The sequence below is a fragment of the Zingiber officinale genome, chromosome 4A (genome assembly GCF_018446385.1).
Source record: "Zingiber officinale cultivar Zhangliang chromosome 4A, Zo_v1.1, whole genome shotgun sequence".
In the NCBI taxonomy this organism is placed as follows: domain Eukaryota; kingdom Viridiplantae; phylum Streptophyta; class Magnoliopsida; order Zingiberales; family Zingiberaceae; genus Zingiber; species Zingiber officinale.
Window position 1 is genome coordinate 99,803,729 of NC_055992.1, and position 15,915 is coordinate 99,819,643.

Below are 15,915 nucleotides of genomic sequence, written 5' to 3' on the forward strand. Positions count from 1 at the left end.
ATAAGTGATGGGACAAAGCTACCTAATTCACAAAGAGCCGTAAGTATACGGATCCATGGATGTCAGAGTCTGTTTCACTCACATGCATGGATCATTTATATATCAGGGAAATTGTAAAGGTAATTAATTTACAGGGTACGTAGGAAAAACAAAAGTAAATCAGATCAGACATGTGCCACGGATCATTTCTACTGCAGGTGATGCTGATGGTGCCGAGCTAGCATTATAAATAATACATGTTACTTCACTATATTCTTGTTCCTTCACCCCCTGTATATATATATATATATATATATATATAGTTATAACTATATATACGTGATCTACTACTCTTCTCTGGGTTACACTTACAACAAGGAATGGGGAGGGCACCCTGCTGTGACAAAGCCAGTGTGAAGAAGGGCCACTGGTCTCCTGAGGAAGACAAGCAGCTGAAGGAGTACATCGAGAAGCATGGCACTGGTGGTAACTGGATTGCTCTCCCTCATAAAGCTGGTAATTAATGAGATTATCAGATCATGCAGATTAATTACAGTCGATAGTGTGGTTCTTCTTGTCGATGATTGATTGAATGAATGAATGAATGAATGAATGATTGATTGGTTGAAGTGCAGGTCTGAATAGGTGCGGGAAGAGTTGCAGACTGAGGTGGCTCAACTATTTGAGGCCCAACATCAAGCATGGATGCTTCTCTGACGACGAAGACAGGATCATCACCAACCTCTACGCCAGCATCGGCAGCAGGTTGGCGCCAAGTGAACTCTTTTGGCTGCATTCTCAGATTTCTTAATTAGGGGACAATTGTGGCGGTGCAGGTGGTCCATCATAGCCAGCCACCTCCCCGGCAGGACTGACAACGACATCAAGAACTACTGGAACACCAAGCTTAAGAAGAAGTTCTCGGGGATCCTTTCGCCGCCGAGGAGGATTAAGCAGCAGCATCATCACGATCGAATTCAGCTGCAGCTTCATCAGCAACAGTTTACTGACTACGCCGCCGCCTGCAGCTTTCCCTACGCCGGTGCCGCATTGGATGCTGCTGCTGCTTCTCCTAACGACTCCTTGATTTTGTCGTTGCAAGGCCTCGATGCCGCCTTGCCCTTCTCTGCGTTGCTCGGTGGCGGCGGCGGCGGCGGGTCGCATCTGCAGCAGGCAGCGGAGCAGCAGCAGCAGTCTTGCAATTTCATCAAGTTGGGAGGCAACGCCGGAGGCATCGGCTACATCGGTAACGCTGCGTACGCCGATGCCTACCTGCACGAGGCGGAGCACGGCGCTCTGGGCTTCGAGAACTACCTCCACGGCAGCACCGCCGGCGGCGGCTTGGAGCCCGTCGACCTCTCCGGCAGCCGCGACAGCGCCGACGAGCTGGGTTTCAACTTGGAGGAATACGAAATGGCTCCGATGATCGCGGCGGCGGCGGCCGGCTCCGGCAACCTCTACCTCGACGAGACGATGCTGGCCGGATCCTCCATGTGCTTCTACTGATCAAGACATTAAGATCTCCGTCCTAATTCACGAGGCCGGCGTGCATGAGACGACCAGGATAGGGAAGAAAATTGTCTACGTGAGCTGGACATCGCGCAGAGTGGGCCCCTCCTCCTGTTTCCTTTTCCGTCGCGTTCATATCGATTCTGACGAAGTGTTTGGTGGGGGGAGCCGTTTTAGGGCCTTGTGGGTGATCATTCGCCGGAAACGATCAATCAGTGCTGACATCACTTCTGGCCATGAATATCGTGACTGCGACCTCCTCCAATTTATTCTCTACTCTCTTTATGATCATAAATGGCTAGCACGTCAGTTTCATGAACTATTTATTATCTATCATGTCCTTTAAAGAATCCAATTTTTTCCTTGTGTTTTTTTTTTCTTTCTCTGTTTTCTTTTAAACAGCAGAAGATCCAGAGATATGATTGTCGTTTTCAGATTCGCCACGCAGGAAGGGCGCAGCACGTGCGCACAGGAAATCGGTCGTCTAGAATAATCCGACAAGATATAAAACAAAGGATTTAGCCCCGAAAGATCCGATTAGGAAGAACGATCGATGATCTGATGATCTGATCAACCATGGCGACCTCTGACATGAAATTCCATGCTATCTCTTTCTGACAGTTTTTTTATTAGGAATTTCGTGGCCCAGGAACCGGTAGAGAGCATTCCTTCCTTCCTTCCTTCCTTCCCCTCGAAAATCCAAATAGTTAGGTTGACAGATTGGTTAATGAAATGATAAAATATTGGCACGTGCCATGAGACACAAATTAAAATTAGGGAAAGATCACATATGAAAAAAAAAATTAAAATAACGTCTCCAATCCATCAAATGCTAGCTTTTTTTTTATAAATATTAAAGTCTAAGAAGATATTCATATTGTTATCCAATTATTCATAATTCTATCCCAATTATAATATATTTGTAGTAATTTTTTTTTTAAATGGGGCACACAATTTAAGAACATCTTCAATGCAAGATTTATGAGATGTTTGTAAAATCAAAAAAGCTGAATAAAAAGCCTTGAACCATTGTAGAGGTGAGATTTGAGGTTTGTAATTTAAGAGCGGTAGTAAAAATATAAATCTGTTCTTTTGTATCAAATTTGATGTAATATGCATGAAGTCATGCAACTCATACGATGAATTGGATCATAAGAAAGTTCATTTAAAGCTTTAACCATTGAAGATATTTCAATGAGCTTTCATATTGTTGATGTGATATATTGGGATCCTGAAAAAAACTCATTTAGAGCTTTAACCATTGGAGATGCCCTAAGGATGCTAGGCTTTTGAGTTGTCCATTATACGTGTTTTCCGATTTACCCTAATGGCAAATGGAAAATTCTATAGAATCGAACCGATCACCTCAGTAATAGTCAATGGGACTAACTGAATTTATTATTTTTATAAATATTAAAAAAATTTATTTTTATAAATAATAAAAATATTTTTATTTTCAATATTAATGTAACTGTTATAACTGAAAATTTTAATTCTTTTATTTTAATCAAAAATTACTATATACTGCCTACGTTAAAAAATTCTCTGCATTTTGCTCATTATTTAAATTTCATCAAAATTATTTTAAAATAGTTCTAAATAATTATTTAATTTATTATAATAATGTTATATTAACGGTTACATATTTAATAATTATCAAATAGTTATTATACATTATAGTAGTTAGTACAATAATCCACACAATCTTTAGATATCTTAAAAAAAAATTAAAAAAAATATATCTTACCATTATACCATTCTCCCAGGCCGTTTCCACATGCCCATTTAATTTGTATTCCCATGGGTTCCCACGTGTCAATATTTTATCTTTTCATTAACCAATATTTTAAACATGTGTTATCCTTTCAAGGAGAACTTTGTTTATAGGACACTTGGTGAAAACAATTTTCTGAACTTTTAAAAATAATCTTCTGCAACTTTTGATAAGACTTTGTGTTTAACTCATTGTAATAATTAAGAAGTTGCACAAACATTTAGGTACTCCATAGTTAAATTTGGTGAACAACTCTTTTACGTGCTTTGCATGAGGGATGAAATTGCTTCTCTTGACAAATCAAGAGTATCCTAGGCAAGGTGAGAAGGCTTAAGTGGAAAATCTTAATAGATTGAGAGAACGGGATGTTAAACAAAAGAAAAGTCCAAACATATGAAAGGGACCAAATGTTTGGCAAAAAAAATTCTAGGAGAGAATCCTAGATAATGAAAAATTTGAAAGGAATAAATTCTAAATAAATGAGAAGTCTTGGAAAAGTGAATTTCAATCAAATAATAAATCTAGATAAGTTAAGTAGACCAAGTACCAAGCAAACTCAGTAGGTTAGATAGACCAGATACTAGATATAGCATAATTTATATTTTGGTTGCGGAATAAATATGTCACGTTAGCAAATCGAGAAAATTATATTAAAAGAGGACAAAAATAGATCTAACAATCACTCAGGCTCTAAAATTCATTAAGGAGATTCCAAGATGAGTGTTTCATATTCAAAATCTCTAGAGACGACCAATATTCCAGTAATTGCTTGTTCATTTATTTTAATAATTATTACTTGTGTTTTATTGTTTTGTTTGAAAACATATGCGGTAAGAGATTTTTCCACCTTCGAAAATATCTTAAAAAGAAAAAGAACTAATGGCTCGTGATGGAGATATAGTCATAGAGTAGGAATCCTAAAGGATTACCGAACTACATAAATTCTATGTGTTTTTTTATTTATATTGATTATTTTACTGTGTACTAATTTTAACAGAAAAGAAAAAAAAATCAAGGAGGACGAAGACAAGTTTATTATTTAAGTTGGGATACTTCTGTCATGAAAAGCATTAATATTATTTAAGTTTAGGAAACTAGTCCTGATGTCAGAGAAGCCCTGTTCTGAACACCACTACTGTGGCAATAACCTTCACAAGCTTCAACCAACTCCACAGCAGGCACCTTCTGACCTGAAGCAGAATCGAGACAGGAAGGCTTTGGTCATCCACTTAATAATTCCCTCATCTTCCTGCACAAACAGGGAAAATGAGAACAAGAAAGATCTTTAGGTTTGGAAGATTGCAGGAGGAGATGGCCAAGGAACCACCAAACCTTTACATATTGCAGGCTGCAGCAGCATCTGTGCCTTCCTCCAATAACCGCTGCTTCAACCTGCTTCTCGTAGAGGACAAAAGACCTAATAATTCAGCTCTCTGCACAAACACTTTGATGAACGAACCTTCTATGAACTAAGCATTTGTTTGTTTGTTGAACAATCTTTACTTAACCTGAACAAGCTTCTTTTGCCATCAGGGATTACTTACTGCTCCAACAACTACAGCTACTGGTGTTGCAATTTAAGACAACCTTTATGCAGTAAAATGACTCATCCTTGAAAATGTTTTTTTTCACACTAACATGTTAAATACTTGGCTTTTGTTTTCTTGTTCCCTTAAAAAAATTATGATTAGGTAACATTAAATCTGGATGACTAATTCGATTTCACGAAAGTTTGGGAAAACACTGGCAGCGAACAACTCAAAAACTCAACAAAACACCCCTACAAATACAAAAGTCCGAACATTATCAGAGATTGAACCCAAGTTTCCCACGTGACAGGCGGGGATAGTCACCCCAATACTACAACGACATTGTTGTTCTCTTGTTCCCTAGAAACCTATGGAATATGACATCAAATTTTGTCCAGATAGATAATTCATAATCACCAAGCGACTCCTTTTGAATGATAAATGGCCTACTTAACTTGGGTCGGTGGTTAGAATATTGCTTTCATGTGATGATAGTCGTTGATTCAAATCCAATAGTCGATGAAATGGTATCCAATAAGTTAACCACGAGTACTCACTTCTTCGTACGAATCATCACTTCAGAAAATCGCTAGAGTTATTAATTGGCAATTAAACATGATGTAGACTCTTTGCCAAACAATAGCATATGCTAGTCAGGCATCTATATAAACGACGAAAGAAGGCCATTACCTAGATCAAATAGACTCGAGTTTGAATCATTTGGAATCATTACTAAAATCACTACTAGATCTTTTTGTAACTAGAAGAAATATTGTGGCAACAAGCAGCGACATTAAATTAACCTTTTACCTCAATTTCTCCGAGAGAGAAACAGCGACTATTAGGATCAACGTCATAGGTCGAGTATATATATCACACTCATTATGAGCTATGGCCTCTCCCGATAAGTAAGAAAGCCACCTTAAAATGGCATAGAGCAAAATAGGAGATTGACCATGATTTGCTGAGAGAAGGAAGCTCAAGTAACTTTCAAAGAACATTCATCGAACGTCTCAAGTGCAATTGAGATAGACCACCTCAAACCAACACATCAAACAGTTCCTTCTACTCTTTCCCTCTCCCTGAATTCAAAACTCTGAATTGCATGAATTCCTTGATTTGTGAAGAACAATTTAAAAACAAAAAACAAATTCTAGCAATTATTAGGATGTACAGAGTTAACTGTTGAAATTATGTTATTGTTTCTCATGATGGCGGAACATCCTCTACCCTTCATTATCAAAAATAATTAATAGTTATCGCCCCTGCTGTCTCTACGACGATATTGAAATGTACAGAGGAAATCAAATAAATGGGTCTGTTGGCTCCTGCTTGGCAGGATTCTCTTGCTCACATCTGATTGGGGGCAAAAAGAATTTGGAATACTATTAGAACAAAAGTGGACCTACTCGATAAATGGAACTGTGGAGCTACTAGTCCAAAGATATGTCAACATTTATCAAGGAATCTGTGCAGATGGTCTCTTTGTTGGTTACAGCAGTTGGGTGGTCGGCGCACTGCAGCTTTAGTCTAATGTGCACAGGCTTCATAAAGATCAAATCTTCTACATCTTTAAAGGTTTCCAAAAGCAATCTGGTTGATGCGTCGGCTTCCAGTTTGCTCATTTTCTGTTTATTGCACTCCAGAATTCTCATTGCTAGTGAACTTCGATCCTCAATGTTTTCTTGTGTTTTCTTCAATTTCAGATAGAGAACAGTAGAGACCACCACCTAAACCAAGAACAATTAGCATCACATTGTTTCACGTTGCTATTGTCAACTGTGGGATAAAAACGTTGCCAACTTCTCATCAAAGTAAGCACAAACCAAAGTGTTCGATCATATATAAACCTGAGGATCGACATCAATCATCTCTTGTGGACTACTTGTTCTCTAAAGTACTATTTTTCTACAAAGATATATTTAGACATATTCAAATAATCACACACCAAATTCAAAACCAGTCGACATAACTTTGTTTGGAACTACAAGATTCAATAGAATCTGAATATTATTTCTAGGACGGTACCAGATTCTTATCTTTAGTAAACCAATAGAAATATATTGTATAACCCGAAATTTTAGGATCAGAAAAGCCTCTTGAGAACCAAGCAAGAAAAAACACGACAAATTGTGTCCCACAAAAAGCACAAGTAATCAACTGAATATACCATATTTCTTTATCGAAGTTCTGAAAGGATGAAATTCGTTTTGCTGAGAAAATAAAATTGACAAGGAATTTATCATGAGAGTAGTTGATACCTCAGCAGTTCCAGGACTTATGCCGATTGAACAATTAAAATGAACCCTGTCATCTTGGAATTGCCTTTCCACATGTTCACCTTCATCAAGAGAAGAGGTTTCATCCTCCACTTGTGAGAAAGCAAGGTTATCCAATTCATCAAACCACTGTTGAGCAATCCCATCCTGCAACCAGCACAACTTGACTTTAACCACTGGAACAAGGGAAACTAGAAGTGCACTTCGTATGTTACCTTCCCTGCCCCAGTTTTTTGTTCTTCAACTGCAGAAAATTCAGAGGCAGAACCTCTAACATGGATCCATAAACAACTTTTCTCCACAGGTGCTACTAGTTCGCTATCTTGGGGTATATTTACATCAAACAGTATGTCACACCTTCCTATATTGGATCAGACAATCGAATCATTAGCTTAAAAATCTAGCTATATCCTCCATGCCTTTAAACTTCAGAAATTACATGCTAAAAATAGCATCTTTTGACCAAGAACGCCAGGCCAGCACAATAATTTCCCTCTAAGGTGCTTAATCATTTCGAACTAGCAGGGCATATCGAAATGATTGACAATAAAAAGAAAGATGCTACTTCCATGCATATTTTGGATATGAAAAGGGAGTATTTATGGATTAATCAATGAAAAAAATGCCACGTTCTAACATTTTGCATAGATGTGAATAAAGCAACACAATTCCACCCATGCTGATTCAAAACTAAACTGATGCACCTAGAAAACTGAAAAACACTGATAAAGGGTGATGGATCACCTGGAAGGACATTGAAATGCTGAATATGTTCGCTCAAAATCGTCTCTTTATTTTCACTGGCATATGGCAAACATTTCAACACATTATATAAATTAAAATATGACACTTTAAATTTATTATTTAGAATTATATAGAAAACAATCACTTTCTTGGTAGTTGATAAAAAGTTTGAAAACTAGGTTGAGGATTTAATTGAATCATCTTACCGCTTAATAACTCTCTCAAGAGGGCAAACCATCCAATATGGCAATCCAAGTACTCCTAAGTTTGAAAGCTGTAGATAAGAAATGACTCTGGACTCACGGTGATACCTAAAAATTCTTTGACTATCTTCAAAGAAGTAAAACATGAAATTGAACTAGTTAACAGCTCTGTAGTGAAAATCATAAACACCACACTAATAACAATAGTCAACCTGCATTGCAGAAGATGATATCATCTTGGAACATTGCTACTGATGAAAGCCAACCAGAAAAACACATCCTTTCATCAGAAAGGCAATGATGGAATGTCTTTGGTGGCAAATTCTCTGAAATTTCCTTCAATAGTGTTGCTTTCTCCATTATCATGTCCCCACATATCTCCATGACGTTTGATACACCTTTTAGTAGTTAGTGAACTTTAGACTTAACCGGTATACACTGTAGATATCTGAAGCTTAAAAAAACATACCTTTCACTATCTTTTTAATTTCTCCAGATTCCCTGCTCACGACCCACAAGGTTTCAAAACTGCAAAAAAAATATATTAAAAATGATTATGAAAATTAATGATGCAGTGTAAGCATTTGCAAGAAACACATGTAAGCAGCACTAATTAAATTGCCAACCAACTCAATCAGTACGAGGGCAAATATAGAAAGGCAGCCCCCATAAAATCATTCATTTACCTGTACTTATAAAAGAGTAATTTGAATTGTTGCTAAGACCTTAAGTAATATCATCCTTCCATAAGATAGTTTACATCTAGCACAAAATAAGTAACCAAATGCAGGCAAGATTTTAGTGTCTGGACTCTACCAATAAAATATACAATAACGTTCCTATCAAAAAGCTTCAAGCATTAATGCTCAAATATGATAATCTTCTTTAGGAGACAATTATTTGATAGCATGACAAATAAGAAAGATGAAGTGTCAGGTCATCAAGGCCTTCGATGATTAATTTCTACAAGAGGTTGAATTCATTTTTCAGTAATAGCACCATCAGATATTAACTGAATTAAACAATGAAAACAAGCATGGATTGGGTGAGACAATTGAAGTATCATAACTAATTGCTTGCCTGAGAACATATTCAGACAAGCATATATGCAATGCTTGTAGCTAACATGATGAATTGAACAATCACAAATTTATGTGGTTCATCCCAATAGACAGTTTTCTAAAACACGCCATACTGAATCTGAGAGTTATCAGACAAAAACTAGGAATAGATCCAGTCAAGCACTAGATGGCTAATGGTAGAACAGAGTGCCAAACAATCTTATGTGTGATTTTTTAACATCTAAATATATTTGATAGATAATAATATACAAATGCCCAATAACTTGAGAAGCCTGAACACCAACTCCCAAATTAATGATTGTAGGCTCATCCAACTTATGAACTCCCTTTACTAGCTCAAAACCTTTAATGAGGGACAAAACTAGCATGTCACAATCTCCCTCACTTAATGTAATCATCAAGGTCTGAAGTGCCTAATTAACAGAGTCAAGGATTAAACTAGCACATAATCCTTGTAGATGTCCAATGGAAGCTCAATCATCACAGGCAATATCCAAAGAGGTCACCTTATCAAGCCTACTACTAGACAAGCTCCAATACTGCATGTAACAACCCCTCCAAAATGGGAAAACCAATTATTTAACTTGATAAGCCTAAGCCATTGCCCATAGATAAAAAAAAAATACTAAACTCGAGTTTCTGTTAAATAGAATCAGGTAATTAGAGAGAATAGAAATTTAATGATTTTTTAAAAAATAAGTATTAAATGTTCTGCCTCACCTGCGATCAATAGTTAAAAGATCATTCTCCCTCATGTTCAATAAATGCCATGGTAATTTAATCAAATCCAAATCCAGCTGCCCAGCTTCTGATACAACTTTGGTTCCCAGCCCAAGTTTATCAAGGAGCCAGCTCCAAACCCCACTGCTTTTTTGAACAGAAGCAGGGTAAATGGTCTCCACCACTCTGTTCTCCATATCAGCTCTTCTTATCGCATGGTTCTAGGAAAGGAAGAAACACATTGAGAGATAAGAAAGAAAATGATGAATTGTAAATACAGAAGAAAAAATATTGGAAGTCTGGTTGAACATTAATTGCAATGTATTATACAAATTTAAAAAAAAAATAATAGAGAGAAATCCTGAAAGGAACAGTGAGCAAATATGTGAAGACGGTGAATGCAACATGAATCATGATGATAGCAAACTTTTGTTCAGATAAACAAGATAAAAAAACAAATGAAACTCGAAAAAAGTACATCAACAATTAAAAACAACACTCAATACTAGTCAGTAAACAGATTAGTTAAACAGAAATAAACAGACATTTACTTAGTAGACAAGTACAATGTTACAGCTATAAATCAATTATGCTACAACAGAGATTCTACTTCCAGCAAAAAACCAAGCTAGTTTAAGTAATTTGACCTCATATACCAGTATGCTAAATTGGTCAACCAGATTAAAGAAACAACAAATTTTCCATTAGCTGCTAGCGTCATTTATGTTCAAAAAACAACTATTTGCAGAGCCATTTATGAACTAGAGAAGCCTGCTATGAATAACATTACATACATTGAAGTTAGAATCATCACAATGTCCGGAAAAACAAAGCAGTGATCTAGTAACTATTAAATTGAATTTCATACCTCAGAGTCCACAAAGAAAAGGCAATTTTCATTGGGGCAATAGAATGATCCAGCAGGTCGAAACAATTTAGCAGATTCAAATTTACCATCCTCGAAACCTGGGGAAGAACCAATCTGAAAATGAATGAAATCACTAACTAATGTACAAAATGAATGGAATCAATATACATATTTAATAGCTCAGATTATCATATTTTAATTGTATATGAAATATAATTAAAGAGATGATGTTCTCCTATATTTAGGAAAAAGGCTTGCAACTGCTTCTATAATTTTGGAAAAGGCACAAAAGATTCACAAAATAAACCATCGTGAACTCCAATCATTATTTCCAAATCATTTAATATTCAATTGACATCAAAATAGAGTGAGGTTTCAATGCAGTATTGTCCTCAGCAGGGTTTGAAATCTTATACTATGTCGGGTGAATCAGTCAAAGCTTAACATTCACATAAATTTCCAAAAATCGGCATTACTCAACACCAAGATAATGTTTCCTGAGTCATTGTGTCACACCTGATACTCCTTGGCATGCTGAAATTGACATAATGTTTCTTTTATAGTTTATCTCAATACAAAATAATGCCAAAATCATAGCATTACAGATAGAAAGAAAAAGATGGTTGTCTTATTTATTTATTATTTTTCTTCATTTCTTTCCTTCTTCCACCTCCAATTTACCACCGATACCATACATCGAAACATTAGCATGATAGACACAGTATCATTTTAGTCAGAGACCGAAACACCAACATGGCCTCAAGATTTCAAACTTTGGTCGTCCAATTACAATTTGAGCAGATAATCCAGAAAGATATAGCAAAAATGAATGCATCAGAAACAAGCAGAGTGACACTTACACAATCTAAAATCCTCCCCTTACTATCGCTAACAATGATCCTATGATGATTACTGTCAGATACAAACATACGGTTTCCATCTTCATCTATGGAAATTGAACCTGGAAAGTAGAAAAATCAGAGTACTCAGATGAAGACATAATAATAAAACAATGGGCAATGGTTAACAAAACACATGAATAGGTACATAAATAGGAAAATAGGAACCTGGGTAATGGAGAAGCAAGATCCTGAACGGAGAAAAATAAGGTTCCTTTATCATGTTGTCATAGCTTGTTTTATCCATAATACTCCGTTGAACTGGAGGGTTATTTTCATCCTTGTGGACACTGTATTCCTCAATTGCTGCATGTATGAAAAAGGTAAAATAAGAAATTAAAAATAGTGAGAAATATATACATGAGAGATAAATTACGCTAATCTGAACAGATGACCTAAAATGTTTTCATCTAACCATGATTCCTAATAACAAATTACATATGAATTATTAGTATGTAGAAAATTGGAAGAAAAAAGAAATCAATTTGATCCTCTAGACTTGTAATGTCCATTAAAGCCAGACAAATAAAAAAGTCTGGTATTCCAAAAGTTGCAAAGCTGTGGCATCCAAATCTACAATTTTAGTCTGAGTGAAAGTGCTGTATTATATAAGTCAAAGCTTCTCTGAGTTCTGAGAACAACTCCATTTCACCATGCTAAACAATGTACGGGTAAGATGGTGTTTTAAAATAAACTTCTTTACAGTTACAAGGTACATAATTAGATGCCAAGCCCTTAGGAAATGACATAATTAAAAGAAACATCATTTGTTTTATTATATTAGTCAGATCATCAGGTAAAATAGGTACGCCATTGTTCCCTTAAAAAATCTAATAATTTTCAAAATACAAACCATTGTTCCCTTAAAAAACTATCCTAACAAATAAAAGACATTCCAACATTTACATTCATTGGAATAATTGTTCTAAATATGCTTAAGCATTACCTAACATGGGCATACAAACCCACCAACACCAAATTGAAAGCAGAAGACATAAAGCCAGCATTGAAATCGCAGCACCACTTTTGTTCACAAGTCAGGACCAAAACACTCTCATTTTGGCCAATCACCAAAACTTGTTACCAGAATGACACTTTAACTTGGTGTTGGCACTCACAAAGTATAACCATGTACATTATGCCTAATTTTTAGCCATTCACTTCTTCACAAAGAAACTTCAGTAAATCTTTCCTAGAAAATAAGTAGTTGACATTCAAACTGGTGTAATCATAGGTCCCTCTTTATATGTTAGATAAGAACACCTTGTAACACAAATCATTGAACAAACTATAATAAGACACTTCTGTAAACTTCACAGTGGTTGAAGATTGCCTCCCATGCTAAAAAGTGTTAATAGTGAATGCTTGCATTCCTGCAGAGATCCCAAGTATCTAAAAATTTAGGTTTTCATTCATTAATCACAATAAGTTGAATTCCTAAAACTTACAAAATGAAAAAGATGTCCAAAATTACCTTTAGATATTACAGCAATCTCATTGTGCCCACTTAAATGAACCACATGATCAATTGAGCCTTGACATAGCAAGAATCCCACATGGTCTGACATCTGAACAATTTTAGGAAACTGAGAGTAAATAATAAGAAATTATTAGTAAACTGTCAGTAATGCAATTTATTGAGTACAGATTGACAATGCAAACTTCATAGTATTGCTGTTTAAATTTATATGGTTCTGTGATTTTCCTTAATATTAGAGAAGATGCATTTTGAATACACATTATTTGCATTAAATTGTTGAATAGTATATCATCCTGCTAGCAACATTGACAGATATATAAAGATCATTCATTCATGAAAAATAATAAAGGGAAGAATGGAACCACCCTAAAGAAAATAAAACACAAAATAAAATGAGATCAGACTAGAGAGAGAGAGGCCCTGAATCACATGGCACATTACTCAAACACTCGGGAGTTACAATGAAACCAAAACAATCTGCCATTTTCTACAAGAGTTCCTTTTAGCTTCTTTGGTATACAAAGAAGCAAGAAGAGAACAAATTCAAGCCACAAGATTTCATTTACCTTCACAAGGATTAAAGAAATTTTCAAAAAGGAATATGCAAAATATGCATAATTGACCAATACAATATTTTAAAATAATATACTAAACAGATGAGTCAAGTAGGATTCACATTTGGAATCCATAGTTTCTCAAATCATTGATTTCCTAACAAGACAACCAAACAAGATCCACCAAATTTAATGTCATTATCTTTTCTTTCCTTTTCAAATCACCTAGTCTTCTTTCCCAGCAAGTAATTTCAATGTATAAAAAAATTACTTGCAGATCTAATGATGTAAAGTGTCATCTAAGGGTTTGATTCCGAGATGTCCTGTGTTCATGCTTCCTGGGTTTTGACTTACAAGGACTTTGCTTGGCATGCTGTATCCATATGATTTAACAAAAACTATTTCCATCCATGAAGATAGGTCAATCAGACAACCATGTCAAAACCATATATATTTAGTGGGTTTGGTTTGTGGTTTATGACTTAATCGATATTGTTTATCTTGGATGGTTTTTAATACTTCTGTCTACTCATACCAAATTCGTATTAAAAAAGGGGTCATAATTATAATAAGATGGCTTTGTCAATCCATCACAGCAACTACAAGATTCCATATCAAGCCGACAAGAACAACTTTCCTCCATGGCAACTTCATGTTCACAGTCTTTGATATGAAAATTCCAGAAGGTGAAAATGAAGTAATAAGTCTGCAACACTCTACCATAGCCATTTGGAGTGGATCCATATCAAATTTTGGTCAATATTAAATGTGATGTGATTACATTTGCTATACTAAATGCAGCCAGTTTTCCATTCCCCAATTAATTTTGATGCATAAAGACAGCCCAAAGTGTCATCATTAAGCACCCTATGAGACGAGACTTCTAATTGAGTCGACAGTGTTTGCCTTCAACATAGTGCACCATGCAGGCACCTCTATCTATGCACCGTAACAAACGAAAAATTTATTTCATGGAATGATTTATTTAGTCTAATTAAATACACTTGTTTGTGCTACTCAAAGAGTTTTTTCAATTAGATATGATTGTTAAAATCAAAGGACAAAAGATAAAAAAAAACTTGGGTATTAACTTATGCTAGATTTTATTATTTAATTGATCGAGTAAAGATCTTAGGTTGCTTGTTGTGAAGGTAATTTCTTATTTGGGGCACAGATTCTCGAGATTCATCTCCTAGTCTAGATCTTAGTTTTTCAAAGTGTAATAATGTGATTTGGCAAGAGTAGCTTTATTACACAATTTAGCTTCTTCGCAAGGAACAAATATTGAGAATACATAGGCACAAACTTTAAATCTGTAGGCTAACAAAATAAGACTCAAAAAAGTCAAAGCATAAATCGAAGTGATGAGGCAAAACCAAAATATCTTGGATTTATATGAATATTATGGAAGCGAGAGCCGAAAGAGTTTTGGTTTGCCAAATTCAAATCCAGACTGACCATTTTGTAATCATGTCCCAGCACGTTTCCATAAGTGACCTACCATATACTAGATAATACTCATCCAGTGTACACCAGTCAATCCCTATCATTTGAACATTTGATATTTAGATTCATTAACATTACAAGTTTACAATTGAAGTACCAAACAAGAAATAGAGTCAGGCACGAACACCAAACACCATCATCCAAACAAAACTTGAGTGTGACCTTTAGTTTACAACTTTACTAAACAACAAGAAGACAAGTCATCATGCATCGTTACTTATGAATCAGTTAACTAAAGAAGCTACAAGAAGAAATAGGTCTTCTAACACTAATGCTTACAGTAAATCTAGACCAGGATATCAAATTTCATCCTCAAACAGGATTAATACAATTGCAATGAGGAAAATAATCAAAGACTTTATACATAAAAAAAGTGAATTGTGAAAAAAATGGTGGATCATGATAAGTCCCTATTTGTCAAAAAGGGAACAGATTAAAAAGCAATGCATTATTTATGCAAGGGAATCATCCACTAAATGGAATCTGGAGTAGAAGGTAAACACAAACGAACAAAAAGGAAAAAAAAAACAATTTATACCATTACATTAATCACATCTCCCTATACAACTAATGAAGATAGTAAAAACTACTAAACGAAGAATAATGCTTTACCTGAAGAAAATCCTTCTTCAATACTAAGATAGGAAAGGTAATAAACTCCTCCATGACAGCCTTAATGATCCAAGCAGTATCAGAAATTGCATCGAGCAAGCCAGAACATACTATAATAATATTGACATCTGGATGCCTACAGTATGGAAGTCAAAGACCATATTCAACTCCAACTCC

At 35.5% G+C, this 15,915-nt stretch overlaps 2 protein-coding genes across 7 annotated transcripts in view; one reads left to right on the forward strand and one right to left on the reverse strand.

Annotated features, from left to right (window-relative positions):
- Nucleotides 1–249: 249 nt before the first annotated feature.
- On the forward strand, nt 250–1,850 carry LOC121973488 (myb-related protein Zm38-like). Its single transcript, XM_042524905.1, has 3 exons — nt 250–495; nt 615–744; nt 816–1,850. Exons 1-3 carry the CDS (start codon nt 360–362, stop codon nt 1,483–1,485), a joined length of 936 nt encoding a protein of 311 aa, XP_042380839.1. The 5' UTR covers nt 250–359; the 3' UTR covers nt 1,486–1,850.
- A 3,901-nt stretch (nt 1,851–5,751) lies between these two features.
- Nucleotides 5,752–15,915, reverse strand: part of LOC121970328 — a 33,699-nt gene continuing 23,535 nt past the window's right edge. For 5 of the 6 annotated variants that reach the window (XM_042520965.1, XM_042520963.1, XM_042520960.1 and 2 more), the window contains 13 exons: nt 15,739–15,874; nt 13,061–13,172; nt 11,755–11,892; nt 11,548–11,648; nt 10,688–10,801; nt 9,820–10,040; nt 8,487–8,545; nt 8,230–8,415; nt 8,021–8,144; nt 7,815–7,870; nt 7,286–7,431; nt 7,053–7,217; nt 5,752–6,521 (listed from right to left, as the gene is read on the reverse strand). In XM_042520965.1, coding sequence (XP_042376899.1) covers nt 6,225–6,521; nt 7,053–7,217; nt 7,286–7,431; nt 7,815–7,870; nt 8,021–8,144; nt 8,230–8,415; nt 8,487–8,545; nt 9,820–10,040; nt 10,688–10,801; nt 11,548–11,648; nt 11,755–11,892; nt 13,061–13,172; nt 15,739–15,874 — 1,855 coding nt within the window. In that variant the 3' untranslated portion in view covers nt 5,752–6,224. The remainder of the gene's footprint in view (nt 6,522–7,052; nt 7,218–7,285; nt 7,432–7,814; nt 7,871–8,020; nt 8,145–8,229; nt 8,416–8,486; nt 8,546–9,819; nt 10,041–10,687; nt 10,802–11,547; nt 11,649–11,754; nt 11,893–13,060; nt 13,173–15,738; nt 15,875–15,915) is intronic. The other variant, XM_042520962.1, reaches the window with a different exon arrangement.

Excerpts from the sequence above, each read along its gene's own strand:
- LOC121973488 (XM_042524905.1), top strand. The coding sequence starts at position 360 with ATGGGGAGGGCACCCTGCTGTGACAAAGCCAGTGTGAAGAAGGGCCAC. Across the intron at positions 496-614 it reads TGCTCTCCCTCATAAAGCTG|GTCTGAATAGGTGCGGGAAG; the intron begins GTAATTAATGAG and ends GTTGAAGTGCAG. Across the intron at positions 745-815 it reads TACGCCAGCATCGGCAGCAG|GTGGTCCATCATAGCCAGCC; the intron begins GTTGGCGCCAAG and ends GTGGCGGTGCAG.